The following is a 15,742-nucleotide window of genomic DNA, read 5'->3' as shown; positions in this document are numbered from 1 at the left end:
AAAAAAAAAAAAAGAAAAAGGTTGTGTTGAAACCTCCTACTATCTTGATAAATTTATCAATTTCAGTAGTTCTGTCCACTCTTGATCTATTTATTTTGAGCGCCTTTATTAGGTGCACACAAGAGTTCAGGATTTTTCATCTTCCTGATGAGTTGAACCTACTACAGAGTGACTGTCTTTACCCTTAATATATATTTTTTGTCTTAAAGTCCATTTTGCTTGAAGTTAATATTGCTACCCAAGCCTCCTTCGGCATAGTTTTTGACTGTCACATCTTTAAGCCTTTACTTCCAGCATTCCATATTCTTACATTTTAGTGTTTATCTTGTAAAAAGCAAAGATGTTATTTTTTCCCTCCAACCTGACAACTCAACTTTTAACGGTTCTTTTAATCTATCTGAATTTTATTTACTCAACAGTTCCAAAACCTTGCCTTGTGTTTTCTGTCTGTCCTATATATTTCTTCTGTATTGTTTCTCCTTTTCTTTTTGCTGCCTTTTTTATTCAATAAGGATTTTTGTTTGCTTAATTGTATTCTTATTCCATTTTTACTAGTTTGGAAATTATATACTCTAATACTATTCTTTCAGAAGTTATCTTTAAGCTTTATTTTATTGTATTTATTTTCTATTCATTTTGTTTGTGTGTGTATAGTTCTTTGAAATTTTATATGTAGTTTCATGCAACCACCACCACGACCAAGATACAAATTGTTCCATCACCATGAGGAACAATCTCATGCAACACCTTTGTGGTCACCCCACCCCCCACCTTACCCCTCAAACCCCTGGAAACCATTGGTCTGTTCTGCATCCCTGTTAATTCCATCCCTTTGAGAATGTTATATAAATGGAACCTATAGCAGGACCTTTCAAGACTGGCTCTGTCACTAAACACAACGCCCATGCTGTTACATCTTTAAGTAAGTTACTTTTTAATCATGAGTAGCAGTTCACTGTACGGACAAATCACAGTTTAACAATTCACCCACTGAAGGAAATTTGGGTTGTTCTCAATTTGGGGTATTACAAATAAAGATACTGAAAATAAGTTTTTTGTATAAACATGAATTTTTATTTCTCTAGGACAGATGTCCAGGAGTGCAACTGCTGGAGTGCTTAGTGCTATGTCTGACTTTTTAAGAAACTACCGAATTGTTTTCCATGATGGCTGCACCGGTTTACACTCCCTCTCGCAATACCTGAGTGACCATTTCTCCACATCCTCGTGTCTTATTTCAGCCGTTCTGTCCTCGCAGGCATGCATTAGTTTTAATTTGCACTTCCCTAATGGCTATTGATGTTGAACACCTTTTCATGTGTTTATTTGCTATCTGTATATCTTCTTTGGTGAAGTGTCTGATCAAATCTTTTACCCATTTTCTGGTTGAATTATTTTGTTACTGTTGAATTTAGAGAGCTCTTTATATATTCTGGAAACATATCCTTTGTCAGATATGTGATTTGAAAATATTTTCTACTGGCCAGGGGCTTCTCTTTTCATCCTCTTAACAGGGTCTTTTTCAGAGCAGAAGTTTTCAATATTGATGAAGGATCCCTTGAATTTTTTACTTTGTATAGTTATTAATAGACTAAAGTTAATATTTCCCTGTAAATAATATAAGGAACTCAGAATACTTTAACAATTCTTCCCAATATACTATCATTGCCCAGTTGTCTGTACTTTCTGAAAATGTAATCCCACAAATTAGACATTCTAGTCACTATAGACACTTTTCTATCTTAATGGGTATTTGGATTTATTTAACATATTTACAGATGTGTTGGTTTACCATTCTTGCAATATAGTCCTTTCTGGGATTATGTGTATATGACTCCATCTCGAAGTCCATCTTTGAGAAACTGCTTTAGCGAGTCCTTTGGTGGTAAACCCAGTTTTCCTCTGCATGGAGTTTTGTTGGTTGCAGGGACTTCCTCAGTGCTCTGGTTTCCACTGCTGCTCAGGTAAAGTGAGCTGTCAGCAGAACTGCTGCTCTTCTTCTATGTGTATATGACTCCATCTCGAAGTCCATCTTTGAGAAACTGCTTTAGCGAGTCCTTTGGCGGTAAACCCAGTTTTCCTCTGCATGGAGCTTTGTTGGTTGCAGGGACTTCCTCAGTGCTCCGGTTTCCACTGCTGCTCAGGTAAAGTGAGCTGTCAGCAGAACTGCTGCTCTTCTTCCTTCCCTCAGCCTTTCCTTTTCCCCATGGTGTTCTGCAGTGTCCCCATGATGTGGGTAGAAATGCGTCTCTTTTCATTTAAGCCTAGAACCACCTGTGCTTCCTGTGGCTGTGGGATCACAGACGTTTTCAGACACGACCTTGTCACATGCTGCCTTTTCTTCATTCAATTCATCCTCTCCTTCTGGGACTCTAAGTAGACGTGTGTTGGATTTCTGATTCTATTCTCCATATCTCTTAATCTGTGTCATTGTTTCTATTTGCTTCTCTCTCTCTGCAACACTATCATTTCTTAGACAATTTCCAGTTTGCTATCTCTCACTTTATGTACTTCCAATGTGTTGCCTAACCCATCCAACAAGTTCTTCACTTCTAAAAGCCATATTTGATCTTTCTCACATATTCATGATCGCTTTTGATAACCTTTTATTGCTCACTTGTGTGATTTAATCTTTTCAGTTTAAAAATATTTCATAGAAATTTTGTGTCTGGCTAATTCCAATAGCTGGAGTCCCTGAAGCTTAAACTATTGTTTTGTTATTTCTGCTATTGCTGGTTCTTTCTCCCGATTTTCACTCAGCAGCTTGCCCCACTACAGACTAAGTGATTTCTGTTTTGTGTGTATCCCAAAGGTCCAGCTAGAAGATGTTTCCTCCAGAAAGGACCGTCTGTTGGGATCCAGGACGTACTAGCAGACTTGCTACAGGTAACCCTGCTTCTCATTTGCTTTCTGCTCCAAGACTTTTGATTGGGGGAGAGAGAAACAGTGAGGGGGCAAGACTTTGGCTGCCTTGCTTATTCCCTGCACACCAGCAAAACACCTGTCATAGATTTTTCCATGTTAAATTGTCTTGTAGTGGGAGAGCCCTTCCTATTGTCTAATCCACCATCCACCAGGAGCAGATCTGCCCAACTTTCCTCTTTCCTGAGTGTCTTCAAGGGCAGGGGACCTGGTCTTGCTCACTTTGAGTCAGATGAACAAGGTACTTACCTGGTAAGGAAGCACAGTGTAGGGGAAATGCATGAACTTGGGATCTGGAAACCTGGTTCCAGGCCTGCCCTAGCTCTCTCCATAACCCCGGGACATACTACTGCCACTCCAATACCACCCCGGACTCTCAGTTTTACAGTCTGTAAAAACTTTCCTTCCTCAAAAACTCTTATTCTGATTAAACCAAGACCAGTCTCCTTCCTAATGGGTCTCAGGCCACCCCCTGAGGAGAATCGTCTACAGCCCCAGGCCTGAGGACAGCACCCCCAGGCCAATCCTGGTTCTCTCCCCACCCACCAACACCCTGCCATCGCCCACCAACGCCCCGCCAACACCCCGCCATCACCCACCAATGCCCTACCATTGCCCACCAGCGCCCTGCCAACGCCCCACCAACACCCCATCGCCCACCAATGCCCTGCCATTGGACCAGGCAGGGCCTCTGCACCCCTCCCCACCCCACCTCCCAGCTGCCTGTGGCTCTGTGCACTTCCTGAACTGATGGGGCCCAACTGACAGCTGCCCGCTGTCCCAGTCAGCTTCTGCCCAGTCACTCTGTATCTGCCCAGCATGGGGCATTGGCCTAGAGGGCAAAGGGCATGCATGGGCTGTGGAGGCAGACAGGCCAGGACTCACTCATCCCTCCTCTAAACCCTCAGAGCCTCTGCTCCTCAGCCACAAAGCAGAGGGGGAGTCGGTTTTCTCCAACTGTGCCTTGGACATTCCCTCTGCCCTAGTGCTTCTGGCTCTTCCTTCTCCGCCCCAACTGCTCTGCTGTCCTCATTTGTCACTGCCAAGTCACCTTAAAGGCCCCTACTGAAAGGTCCCTGCTTCAGGGAGACCTTTCCAACCCTCTGGACCATGCAGGTCTCAGCTCTGTCAGCTCTCCACAGTTTGGCAGATTGCTAGTTGCCTACCCCAGCATCAGTCCCTTCCCTTTTAGTAACACGATTCCCATTTCAGGCCAGAGCTGTATTTCCCAGCTTCTCTTGCACCCAAGTGTGAGCATCTGACTAACTTCCAGCCACTGGGGGCCACCACCCAGAAGCAAAAGTACCATGTGCCCATGGAGGGAGATGAGGCTAGGAGAAGGCCAGGCCGTGTGCAGGAGTAGTGGAATGTGTGGCATGGAGCTTAGGTTCTTTTGTAGACAAGAATTACTGACACACTGCTGGCCCCATGGCAAATGCAAAACAAGGAAAAGTCCCCTCTCACTTGTCTCAGGGACATGGTGCTTTTGGCTGGCGGCTGTGCTGGGGCTTCCCCAGAAGGTGCTGGGACCTGTGTGCCATCCCACTAAGGCCATTTGAGCATCCTGCTTCTGTGCAAGGCTTTTAGCCACACAATTAGGCAGAAGGAAGGCAGAGGAGAAGGCAGGAAGAGGGCAGGAGGCCCTGGACAGCCGAAGCCCCAGGGGACCAGGCTGGCTCCAACCCGCCTTTCCAGCAGCCACCCAACCTGCATGGCTGCAGACTGCGCCCCACCACATGGGGACAGGAGGTGGTGTTCCCTCACCCCCTCCACCAGGATCTCACAAGAGTCAAAGGAGGGAATGGATGGAGGAGGATCTGGAAAGTATGGGAAGCGCACAGACTCCTGCTGGGCGGCTGAGAGCGGAAGTGCAGCACCAAGCAGGAGCAGGTTCTAGCTCATTTGCTTATCGTCATCACCCGCGGTGGCACTGCTGCTACTTGTTTATTCTACACTGACGCGAGAAAAATGCTTCTTACAAGAAAAATCAACAGCTACGAAATGGAATCCCACCCCAAACAGTACCAAGTTAATATATATGCATATATATATACTTAGATACAAAACCAGAGAAAAATGGCTCCAGGCATGTGGGATGTGGTTCCCTTATGGGGACCACAGGCCAGAATCAAGTAGGATTGCTGGAGCCCAGCCCTTCTAAGTCCCTATGCCCACAGAGGGGAGAGGCTCTCAGGAGTCACTCCAAGTCACACTCCGGGGCCTCCTTGGAGCCTGGCTGAGCCACTCAGGGACCCAGCGCCTGAGTGGGGGGCCTGAGCACACCTTCCCACCTCCCACTGCCTCCGGCCTGCCTGCAGGGTGCATGCTGCGAACTGCTCCACAGCCACTCACCCCAGCTGGCTAGAGCTGGGCACAGCAGCACGGAGGCCAGGCTCTCCATGATGGTCCCTCTGCCTCCTCCCCCTGCCTGAACCTAGCAGTTGGCTCTCTGAAGCCCTTCCTGCAGGTCACCGCACCCACACAGTGCCAGGGATGGAAGGGGCACCGCAGGTACATGCCTGTATCCTCTCAACCTTCCAGCTCCCTGGAGACCTCGTCTCTGCCCCTCTCCCATGGCCTGGCCTCAGTAGGGGAAGGACTGGAGGCCCCACCCTTTCTTCCAGCTCCACCAGCAGCTCCCAGAAAAACCCTACAGCTCCTCCTCCACCTTCAGGATCATCCCTGAGAAGTCCTCAATCCCCGGATGGGTGCCCTGGGGGCTGCCCTGGGAGCTGCTGGGGGGCCCACGGGCCACTCCACTAGCAGGGGCGCCGTCAGGGACGGAGGGCGAAGCTTGCTGTGCCGGGCGTGCTTCCACCAGCCTCTCAAGGGTGCGGTTGAGGGCCTCGATGCCGTCAGCCAGCCGCTGGCTCTGATCGGCCAGCCGCTGCAGCAGCAGGTTCTGCTGGGCCATCAGCGCGCTCTGCTGCTGGGACCAGGAGGAAAGCAGGGAGCCCTGCCGCCGGTGGGAGTCCAGCAGCCGCTGCTCAAATGCAGACGCCTCAGCCAATGGCGGGGTCCTCCCAGAGGGTGGTGCAGCCGCTGGTGCTGAGGAGGGTGGGGAGGGCCGGAAGGCCCCTGTGAATGCAGCTGCAGGTGGGGCAGAGGCGGGGGACGCGGGTGGGGAGGGTGAGGAGGTGGGTGCGTGGAAGACTCCTCGGAAGTCCAGGGGGTCGGATTCAGGCGGGCTGGGCCCGTCCAGGGTCCGCAGGGGTAGCCATGGGCAGCCAGGGGCCTCGTCCTCCTCATCGGCTAACAGAGGGAGATAGGGAAGTGTCAGCCTTCACCAGCCATGATTGGCAATGCTGGGAGGGGCAGGGGAGGTGCGGGAGGCTAGCACATGGGAGGCCCTCTGCACTGGCAGCTGTGGAGGTCTCCCCGTACCCCCTCTGAGGTGGGAGCAGCACCCCTGAGAGATGAGCAAACCAAGACGCAGACAGGTGGAAGGGTCTACTCCAGCAGTGCTGGGACTGAAGCTGCACCCTATCCGACTGCAAAGCCTGCCATGTCCAGCCATCACGGCACCAGCTAGTATTCATCCACCATTTCGTCCCCTGTCCCTCCATCAACACACCCACTGTCCCTTTACCTATCCACCATCCAGTCTGACCATCTGTCTAGTGTCTATGTACGCATCCACCCACTCATCCTTCATCTCTCTGTCCATTCATGTGCTTATCAACCAGCCAGTCATCTCCTTTCTTCCTTTCATTCACCCAGCCATCCATCCGTCCACCCATCTGTCCATCCACCCATCTATCCATCCATCCACATCTGCTCACTTATCCACTTGCCCGTCTACAATTCTGTCCTTCAGTCCATTCCACCCATACACACATGAATCCTTCCAACAAAACTTTCCATCACCTGCCCGCCCATCTGTCCATCTGTGCATCCACCCATCCGCCCACACGGATGTGCTCAGCAGGACGAGAGGGTGGAACTTCCCTAGAACAGCACGAACAGCCCTGGACGTGGAATCCTGCAGACTGGGGCTCCAAAACCAGCTCTGCTTGGTCTCAGTAGCTGTGTGACCCTAGAAAACACCCTTCTTTTCTTTGGCCTTCAAATTCCTCATCTTCCAGTGAAAGGCCTGGCTTCAGGTTCCCTGAGTTTGGGATATGACTGCTCCAGCTCTCCAGGTGGGGAGGACAGGTCAGCAAATGTTCCTTCCTGACGTGCCGTGCAGAAGGCCCCATCATGGGTGGGAGCAGGAGGACATCGCTACATGGATGGAATTGGGGGGCCGTCTCCCATGTCTGAGCCATGCTCACGTCATCTCCAGCATGGGGAGGCTCCTGCTTTGGCATGGGAACGGAGTGCTGACAGCATCGCCCCAGAGAGCCAGGCCCGCACACTCATTGGGAATGTGGCAGGGAGCGTCCCCAGCACGGGTGGCTGGTCCAGCAGCCACCGCCTCCTCTCTTCCTCCTTCATCCTCCTCCTCCTCACAGTCACATTGTCCTCCGGCTGTCCTGGGCACCTGCCAATCATTCTGACCAGGCGCTCCCTCGATGCTCAGGGGAGAGTTATCCTGATGGCTGGATGCTTTCCTCTCAGGACGAGGCCCTCGGTGTGGTGCGTACTGAGCTTCCAACGTGCCAATGGCGCTTGCCAGCTGTCACCTCCCCCTTCTGCTCCAGGGAGGTAGGCTGGGGGCCTACCTGCCTCAGCCAGTGAGAGAGGGGCAGGGCTGTGGGTTGGGGCAGAAGGAGCCCTGAGCTGGCGTCAGGAGACCCACCCTCCAGCCCTGCCTCTGCCCCTGAGAGACCCCGGCACGACGTCTCTGGGCCTAGCATTCGCCAACTGTTGTGAGGGCCAACCCTGGTCACCCTGAATTCCTGAGTCTGATGGCATTGACAGAGAAAAGGGGAGGCCAGCAGTGGGTCCAGCCTCATCCTCACACCCCAAGTGTCCCTTACCACACACTCACCAAGTGTCAGCCTGGGCCTGCAGACACCCACCCTAGCCCCAGGCCCATGGGAGAGGAACGTGACGCAGCCCTGGCGGGCACTGCTGCCCACCCCACTCTCCACCCACCCCGGCCCCTGCCAGGGTTCAGACCCTGGCCTCTTTTCTCTCTCAATCCCCTCCACAGCAAGAGAGAACCCTCTCCAAGTACAACTTTGATTTTCCAAAGTCCCAGGGAGTGAGGGCACATGGCCTCCCCTCCCTGTCACAGCCCGCCACATCTGTCCACACTCTGCCTGTGGTGTGACAAGCCACCTGGGTTGTTCCTCCTCTGGCCTTTGCACACTGTCCCCTCTGCCAGGATAACTCCTGCCTGGCTGTCAAGAGCCTGCACTCTCCCAGAAAGCCGGCTGGCTCAGCAGCCTCTTCTGAGCTCCCATGGTGGCCCTGGACACCCTCATCCCGTTGGATGGGACATCCACCCTACCCAGCCCCTTGGGACTACACTCTCCTTGCGGGACAGGCTCTGCCTGGTCATCTCTGCATGTCAAGGCCAGCGCAGAACAAAAGTCCACAATAAGTGAAGATCCTGAGCCTGCCTGGGCACAGCTGGGCCCTCTCGTGGCAGCCTCGGGTCAGCAAGGATGCCCAGTGGTCAGTCCTCCTGGCCACTCTAAGTCCCAGTTTAAGCAAATAAGGGCCCAGGATTTGCTCTCACTTCCTCTAAGCCATCAGCTTGTTCCAAGCAGAGAGTCCCCTTCCCAGCCCCCAGCCCAGAGACAGGCACCGAGCTGCACGCTGGCTCCCAGGCACGGCAGGTGGAGTAGGAGGGCCCGGTGAGCCCCCTCCAAGGCCATGCCCTCAAGGAAGGCGGCAGAGTCTGGCAGACCCAGCTGCCCTTCTGAGAAAAAGGGAGGGGCTACGAGCTTCCTGCAGGGCCACTGGGCCACGCGGGCCACAGTGCACTACAGTCTACAAGAGGACCCACCTGCAGTGAGACCTGCCAGAGCCACGACCCACTCGTGCCCGCCAGCTTCTGCTGAGCCACCTAGGGAGATCCTTGGCCACCTGCCACTGGGCCACGCGGGCCACAGTGCACTACAGTCTACAAGAGGACCCACCTGCAGTGAGACCCGCCAGAGCCACGACCCACTCGTGCCCGCCAGCTTCTGCTGAGCCACCTAGGGAGATCCTTGGCCACCTGCCTCATAAGACCTCGCAGTGAGGGACCCCAGTGAGAAGGCATCAGGGAGTCCAGACAAGAGGCAGTGGAACTGACCCCCGTGGGTGCTGTGGAGACCACCACTGCAGCCCCTGCCCCTCCCCCTCCACGCCCCCCGGAGCTCAAGCCAGTGGCCTGGCTCAGACAATATCCTGTGGGCATGCCCCTCCCGACACAACACAGGGAAGGGCCTGGGCCTCTTGGACAGGAAAATCGGGGACAAAGGGTCAGAGGACGGGCCGGCAGGCTGCTCTCGCCTCCACTGACTTACTTGGTGCCGGCTGGCTCCAGCCAGGAGCTCGCTGGCTGCCTCCGCATGCGAGGACGCAGCCTCAAGGCTGGCTTCAATACTATCTGCAAATCAAGACAACAGAAGGCAGTTACAGAAGGAGACCCAGCCTTAAGGACACCCCTGAAGGGGAGCCGCAGGGGAGCCCAGCCCAAGGGCTGGCTGGGGCAGAGGACAACTTGGGCTTGGCATCTGCTCCCCTGGGGGTGCTGATGCCCCTCCTGTGTGAGCTCCCAGGAGGCCCAGCCTCCATAGGAGCAGAGGCTGCAGAGATGGGGCGCTGGGCTGCCAGGTATCACCTGCAGGACCTCCTTGGTGTGAGCAGAGGTCAGGACATCAGCACAAGGGCCTAAACGTGCCCCTCAGAGGAAGGGGACTTCTCAACATCCTCACTGAGCGGGCAGAGAATAGGACCCTCAGGAAAGGGGGAAGTCATGGTGGGGGGCCAGAGCCATGGTCAAGCCCTACTTTGCCATAACTCTGTGCCTCTGGGCAGCCCCTCCAAGGGGCAGAGCCCATCTTGGCACAGCCTGCAGAGTTGCTACAAGGACTGGCCGAGACTGGGTCTGTGAACACAGGGCTCCAGTGTGCACTGACCTGTGGCACCTGGGTTCTGGACAGCCAATTCAAGCCACAGCATGGGGCTGGATGGGGACCAGTGATGTGGGGACAAGCAGGGCCAATGGGTGTGTCAGTGAAGCCCAGAGATGCCACCAGCAGGGCTCACAGAAGCCACCCAGATGAGACTCAGGGGCAGACCACAGGCACCTTAAAGCAGCCCCGGGAAACCAGAAGATTCCACACAAAGACACCAGCAGCAAAAGACTGCACCACAGGAAATGTGCACCAAGTCCATCCTAGCCCCACTAGGAGGGCATGGCCAGTTCAGGGGCACATGGGCCGTAGGCAGTTAAGACCTGGGCGCTTAGCCACAGCAGGAGCTGTGTATGAATCCAGGCGGGTGACCTGGCTTCCTTCTCTACCTAAGAAGAAGAATATGCACCTCGGTTCTCGGCACAGAACAGCGACCACCCCCACTCAGCACAGACAGCAGGAGCTGTGTATGAATCCAGGCGGGTGACCTGGCTTCCTTCTCTACCTAAGAAGAATATGCACCTCGGTTCTTGGCACAGAACAGCGACCACCCCCACTCAGCACATTCCAGTGGCCACTCCCACTCGGCATAGTCCTAGCGGCTAATCCCCTCTCAGCACAGTCCAGTGGCCACTCCCACTCGGCATAGTCCTAGCGGCTAATCCCCTCTCAGCACAGTCCAGCAGCCAGCCCCACTAGGCACAGGCCAGAGGCCACCCCGACTCGGCACAGACCAGCAACCACCCCGACTCGGCACAGACCAGCAACCACCCCGACTCGGCACAGACCAGAGGCTATCCCCACTCGGCACAGACCAGAGGCCACTCAGACGCAAACATGGGTCAAGGCTGTTAATTCTTCAAGGAAATGGAGACATCAGGGAGAATGCATGCTTCCAAAACCAGGCATTAGGATAAGAATATGAGAAGCAGAAATACCTAAACTCAAATCGTACATCTGTAGTGCATACCTGGCCACAATGATGAGCTGATCCGAGCCTCAGGAAGCCCAAGGCCTGGGACAGAGAAGGTTGTTATAGCCACAGGGTGCTGTGCCTGGGCATAGCGGCACCTCCAACCCAGCAGGATTTGCTCTTAACCAGGCCACGGCCTGGTGTGAGGTCACTGGCAGAAAAAGGACACAGAGAACTATGTCCTGTGGGTGCAGGCTGCAGCCTGCGACACAAGTAAGAGAAAGGGGTGCTCCAGCTCCATCCCACATCTTTCCAAGGCCTGGACTCTGTCCTTGGACTTGGACGAAGCCCGATCCTACTCTACGTCAACCCCTGATCCCAAGGACACTCTGAGCCCCAACCCTGGCCGTAACATGCTGCCTGCAAACAAGGCCCACCTCCGAGCAGAGACTGAAGTTCCAGGTGTTCTGCGGGCTCCACACACAGGCTGCAGGCCACAAGCAGGCCTGCGGGTGTGCTTTGCTGGCACAGCATCCCCAAATCCACACAGTCCTGTCCTGGGACATCATACAACCTGATGCCCCACTCCATGGCCAGAAGCCTCCTCCTGAGCTCTGGACTGCCAGGTGGGAAGGCAGAGTCCTGCCCATGCATGCTCAGAGCTGGGTGGGAAGAATAAGGCTACTCCCCAGCAGCTGTGTGGGGAGGTGACCAGGCGGCACTCTGACGGCCCATCAGCCCCAGGCCCAGTGCCTTCACTTTGTCTCGAAGACGCCAGGTCTGTGGGGTTGCAGATCTGCAGGGCCACAGACTTCTGGGCACCCACCCCTTCTCCTGGCATTGGGAACTGCTTGGTGGGAGCTGCCTTAGAAGGCCTCTGGCTCTGGGACTCTCTGGGACACCCAAACACTGGGCCAGGCCTCCAGATGCCAAAGAGTTTGCCTTTGGCCCGGCCCCCATCCCCAGAGTCACGCAGAGGGCAGGAGGCACGCCTCAAGGGAATGTGCCTGCTCAGCAGCCTCGGGGCACCGGGCCCCCAAAGGAGACCCCAGGGCACTGTCAACTCCCTGTCTTCAGGGACCCCTGCGCCCAGCTGTGATGTCACCCACCCGTCATCAGGCTTTGCAGCCATGTCCTGGCTCCTTGCCTCAGTTCCCACAGGGGGAGGCCTGTCCCCATCCCAAACACTCTCATGAAGTCACTCAACAAACATCAGTGGCCATCAGCAGTGTGCCAGGCCACACCCACGAGGAGTTCACGGCACCAAGGGGCCAGTCAGCTGGGCTCCCAAGACAGAGGTGAGCCCAGGGCCACAGGATCCTGGGGGTTGATCTACCAGGGGGTCAGAGAAGTCTGGACTGGGCCTTCCCCCCAGGGGAGAGTACAACTGAGTTCCTGCTGCCCCTATAGAGCTGGGGACTTATAAGAAGGGACCCAGCACCCAGGGCACACCCAGAGCCACCCACTGCCAGCCCCTTCTCAGTCCCCACACAGAATGTCCACCCTTGCCCTGAAGCACCCCAAAGCCAGGACCACCTCTGCCCACAGAACCATGGGCTGCAGGACTGTAGGAGAAGGCATGAGGCCATCTGGGGGGTGGTTTTAGTGGTGCCACTCGCCTCCCCAGGCCTGAAAGGCACTACCCACAGGACCTCCAGCCCCACCCCATCCCCAAGCCACTGGCCCACATCCATTGCCCAGGCCCACTGCCTGAGGCCAGCCACAGGCTCAGCAGTGTCCCAGGTCCATACGTATCTCCCACCCAGCCCAGGCTTGCTCTGTGTCCATGTGTCCCGGCAGAGCAGGAGCAGCTAACGGTGCTGTAGGGCTCGATGTTCCACCATGGCTGCCTGATGGGGCATTTGAAGCCGGCCCCTGCTTGTCCCCAGGAGGCTGGGTCCTGCTGTCCACTCTGCAACTGGTCCTGTCCAGGGGCTTCATCCCCAAAGTCCTTCCAGTAGTTTCCAGAGAAGAGAGAAGTGCAGGGGGCTCAGCTTTGAGGACAGACAGGCGTTGAGGAGGAGGCGGCGGCACTGGAGGAGGCAGTGCTGGAGGAGGCGGTGGCAGCAGGAGCCTGAGGTGGCTGTGGGCTGCAGGAGAGGCCCAGCCAAGCACAGAAACTACTGGCAGTGGGAGGCCCTGCAGTAACCATGGCTCAGAAGGGGGCAGCGCGTCCTAGGAGGCCGAGAGCCCCCAGAGAGTAGTGGGTCTGGGGCTTCGGAGTGAGTCCTGGGAGACAGGCCTGCAGGGGAGGGCAGGGTCACCCCTGCTCCCACCCCCACATGCCGAGAGGAAGGTATGGGGTGGGGCAGGGAGCAGAGCTGAACTGGGGCCAGGTTCTTCCCTGGCTCTGTCAAAATTCTACAACAGCCAACGAATCCCTAGGTCATCTCCTGGTACCTAGAGACAGTGGCAGGGACCAGTGGCTGGAGTCAGGGTCTGGCCCAGGCTCCCTCCTACTTGCTGTGTGGCCTTCCGCTGCCACAGCAGCTGCACCCAGGCACCTTCCGCTCCAGGGCTGGGGAAGTGGGAGGACAAGGGAGGGAGAGGGAAGTCCTCCTTCCTCCCAGACACCGTCACATCTTCAAACCCTGCAGCCAGCCAGGCCTGGCTGCCCTGCACGGGGAAGTGGACTCACCTCTCTGCTGAGACTTGATAGTTTTAAAAGCCTGGTGGCCCAGTGATCATGGTGCCCTGAGCTCAGTGTCATAAGCACAGGCTATGGCTTGGGGAAAATGGGCCTCCAGTTATCAGACATGAACGACAGAGGCTAGGACGGGAGCCACGCAGACTGCCTCAGCTGCAGTCCTCCCACGGCCTGCACCAGGGCCCCAGCCTCAGAGGGCTCTGTCCCTAGTCTCTGCACCTCACCCAGACACTGGTTCCTCACCATCACGGTCCTCGTCTCTCTAGTGATGTGGAAACAGAGCCCCAGCATCCCATCTAGACACCCAGGTGGGAACAGGGTCCTGCCCACACACCACTGTGACTGTGGCTCCAGGTGGCACCTGTGGCAGGGTCAACCTCCCTGTGATGATGGTGGTAGAGGGTGTGGTATCACTTGCCAGGGTGTCTGAGGCCTAAGCTTGTGAGAGATTCCAGCTGCTGTGATTAACGTGAGGGTCCTTAGGGTCTCTGGAGGCCTCCTGGCTGTCCTACGCCATGGCTGGGCAACCCGGGATAGGCCCCAAGCTCGGAGCCAGGATGAACCCAGTTTTGCACCCCAGCTCCTCCACTCCCAAGATGGGCAGGCCCCTCCCTGGCCCCAAGCCTTAGTTTCCCCATCTAGAAGCATGGTAGGGCCAGGAGGATGATGGGCTGCCCCATGGGCCTCTAGCTCTCCTGTGAAGGGCGTCTCTCTCAGGCACTGTGCACAGGCAGACAGCCAGTGTGGGAAGCTGGGGCACCCTGGGGCAGGGCAGGGCAGGCCTGGAAAGGCGGTCAATTGGGAGGAGCCCACTTACTTGGCAGGGGCTCGGCCTGGCCCTTGCCTTGGGGGGCCAGGGCTGAGAAGGTCTCGGCCACCATGCGCTCGATGGGCGTGAGGATGAGGCCGGGGGCCGGGCCACCCTCCGCCAGTTTCTTGCGCACGGCACCACGCAGGTCCCGCCACTTGTGCTTGAGGTCACCCAGGTCGCGGTGGCAGTAGCCCAGCGCATTCACTGCCTGCAGGATCCTGCTCCACACACGGTGTTTCCGGGCAGGCGTGCCCCGCAGCACCCCGAACAGCAGCGGGTAGTGGCGCGTCACCCTCTGCACCAGCACTGCCGTCTCCTGGGGGCTGAAGTTGGGCTTGCGCGTCTTGGTGCGGGAGTGGGGACCTGGCCGCAGGGGTGTGGAGCCCGGCCCGGCACCCGGCAGCAGGGCCGCCACGGCTGGCTCAGGGCTGGAGCTCCGCCGGCACATGGCCTTGCTGCTGCTGGACCCTAGAAAGGCACCAGAGGCTGAGCGGTGGGCGGAGGCCATGGGGAAGTGCCACCAGGCCCGCAGCCCCGGGTCACCGCGGGCCCTGCACCAGTGTGCAGCAGTGCCTGTACAGAAGCGGCCTGCACCCACTGCGTCCGGGTCCTGCTGTCAGGGTTGCTGAGTCTCTTGCCTGCAGCCCTGGTCTGTCCCTTCCCCCACAACCACTCCCTTCTCTGAACTGCTGGCCTGGATGTCCCTCGCCATCCAGGGGATGGCCCATTCCAACTAGTCTGCCATCAGCACCAGGTGGACACCTGGAGTGGACAAACCATTCTGTACACTGCATGTCCCAGCCTATGACAGCGGGCCAGAGTTGGGCAGGGCTGCAGCCACCACATGGAGGGGGCGAGGGAGGACAAGGAAACAGGGTGGGTCCTGCGGAAAAGAAGCCATGAGGGGGAGGTGGGCAGCCCAGCGTGTGCCATCCAGTGCCACAGAGCAGGCCCCTGTTGGAAACCCAGGCTCTGAGGGGACCGAGGCACAAGCCTGGCCCAATAAGGCCCCAGGGAGCAACACGGGGAGGGACATGGCAGCCTCTGGCCCAGCCTCCCAACTCCAGCCTCCCGGTCACTTCTCCCAGGGATGCAGCACAGAACCAGAGAGAAGGGTACAGGCTGCCTGCGGGTCTCAGCACGCACGGTCCTCAGAGCTAGAGGCGGGAAGTCCTCCCCAGCCAGAGAATGGAGGGGCAGTGAGTAGGGGGCAGAGGCCTGTGGGTCCTGGCAGGCAGCTGACCACTTTGGCCAAGGGCTTCTGGACACTGGGAACAGCCTCGCTCGCCCTCAGCTGAGGAGACCAGAGACCTGGCCGGAGAACCGTGAGCTCGTGTGGGAGGGAACATGAAACACAGCAGGGGTGCAGACGGGCCAGAGCCGCCGTGTGACCACTCTGGGCGAGGACACCAGCATCCCTGGCTCTCCCTGGG

General features: G+C 56.4%; 1 protein-coding gene across 1 annotated transcript in view; it reads right to left on the bottom strand.

Annotated features, from left to right (window-relative positions):
- The window catches only part of TSNARE1 (t-SNARE domain containing 1), a 147,179-nt gene that overhangs the window by 55,679 nt on the left and 75,758 nt on the right, over positions 1–15,742 (bottom strand). The window contains exon 11 of the mRNA XM_008576318.1: positions 9,327–9,409. Coding sequence (XP_008574540.1) covers positions 9,327–9,409 — 83 coding nt within the window. The remainder of the gene's footprint in view (positions 1–9,326; positions 9,410–15,742) is intronic.

This window comes from Galeopterus variegatus, unplaced genomic scaffold, assembly GCF_000696425.1.
Source record: "Galeopterus variegatus unplaced genomic scaffold, G_variegatus-3.0.2 Scaffold1326, whole genome shotgun sequence".
Classification (NCBI taxonomy): domain Eukaryota; kingdom Metazoa; phylum Chordata; class Mammalia; order Dermoptera; family Cynocephalidae; genus Galeopterus; species Galeopterus variegatus.
Note: the sequence above shows the minus strand (reverse complement) of the source record. Positions and strands in the feature narration are given on the sequence as shown.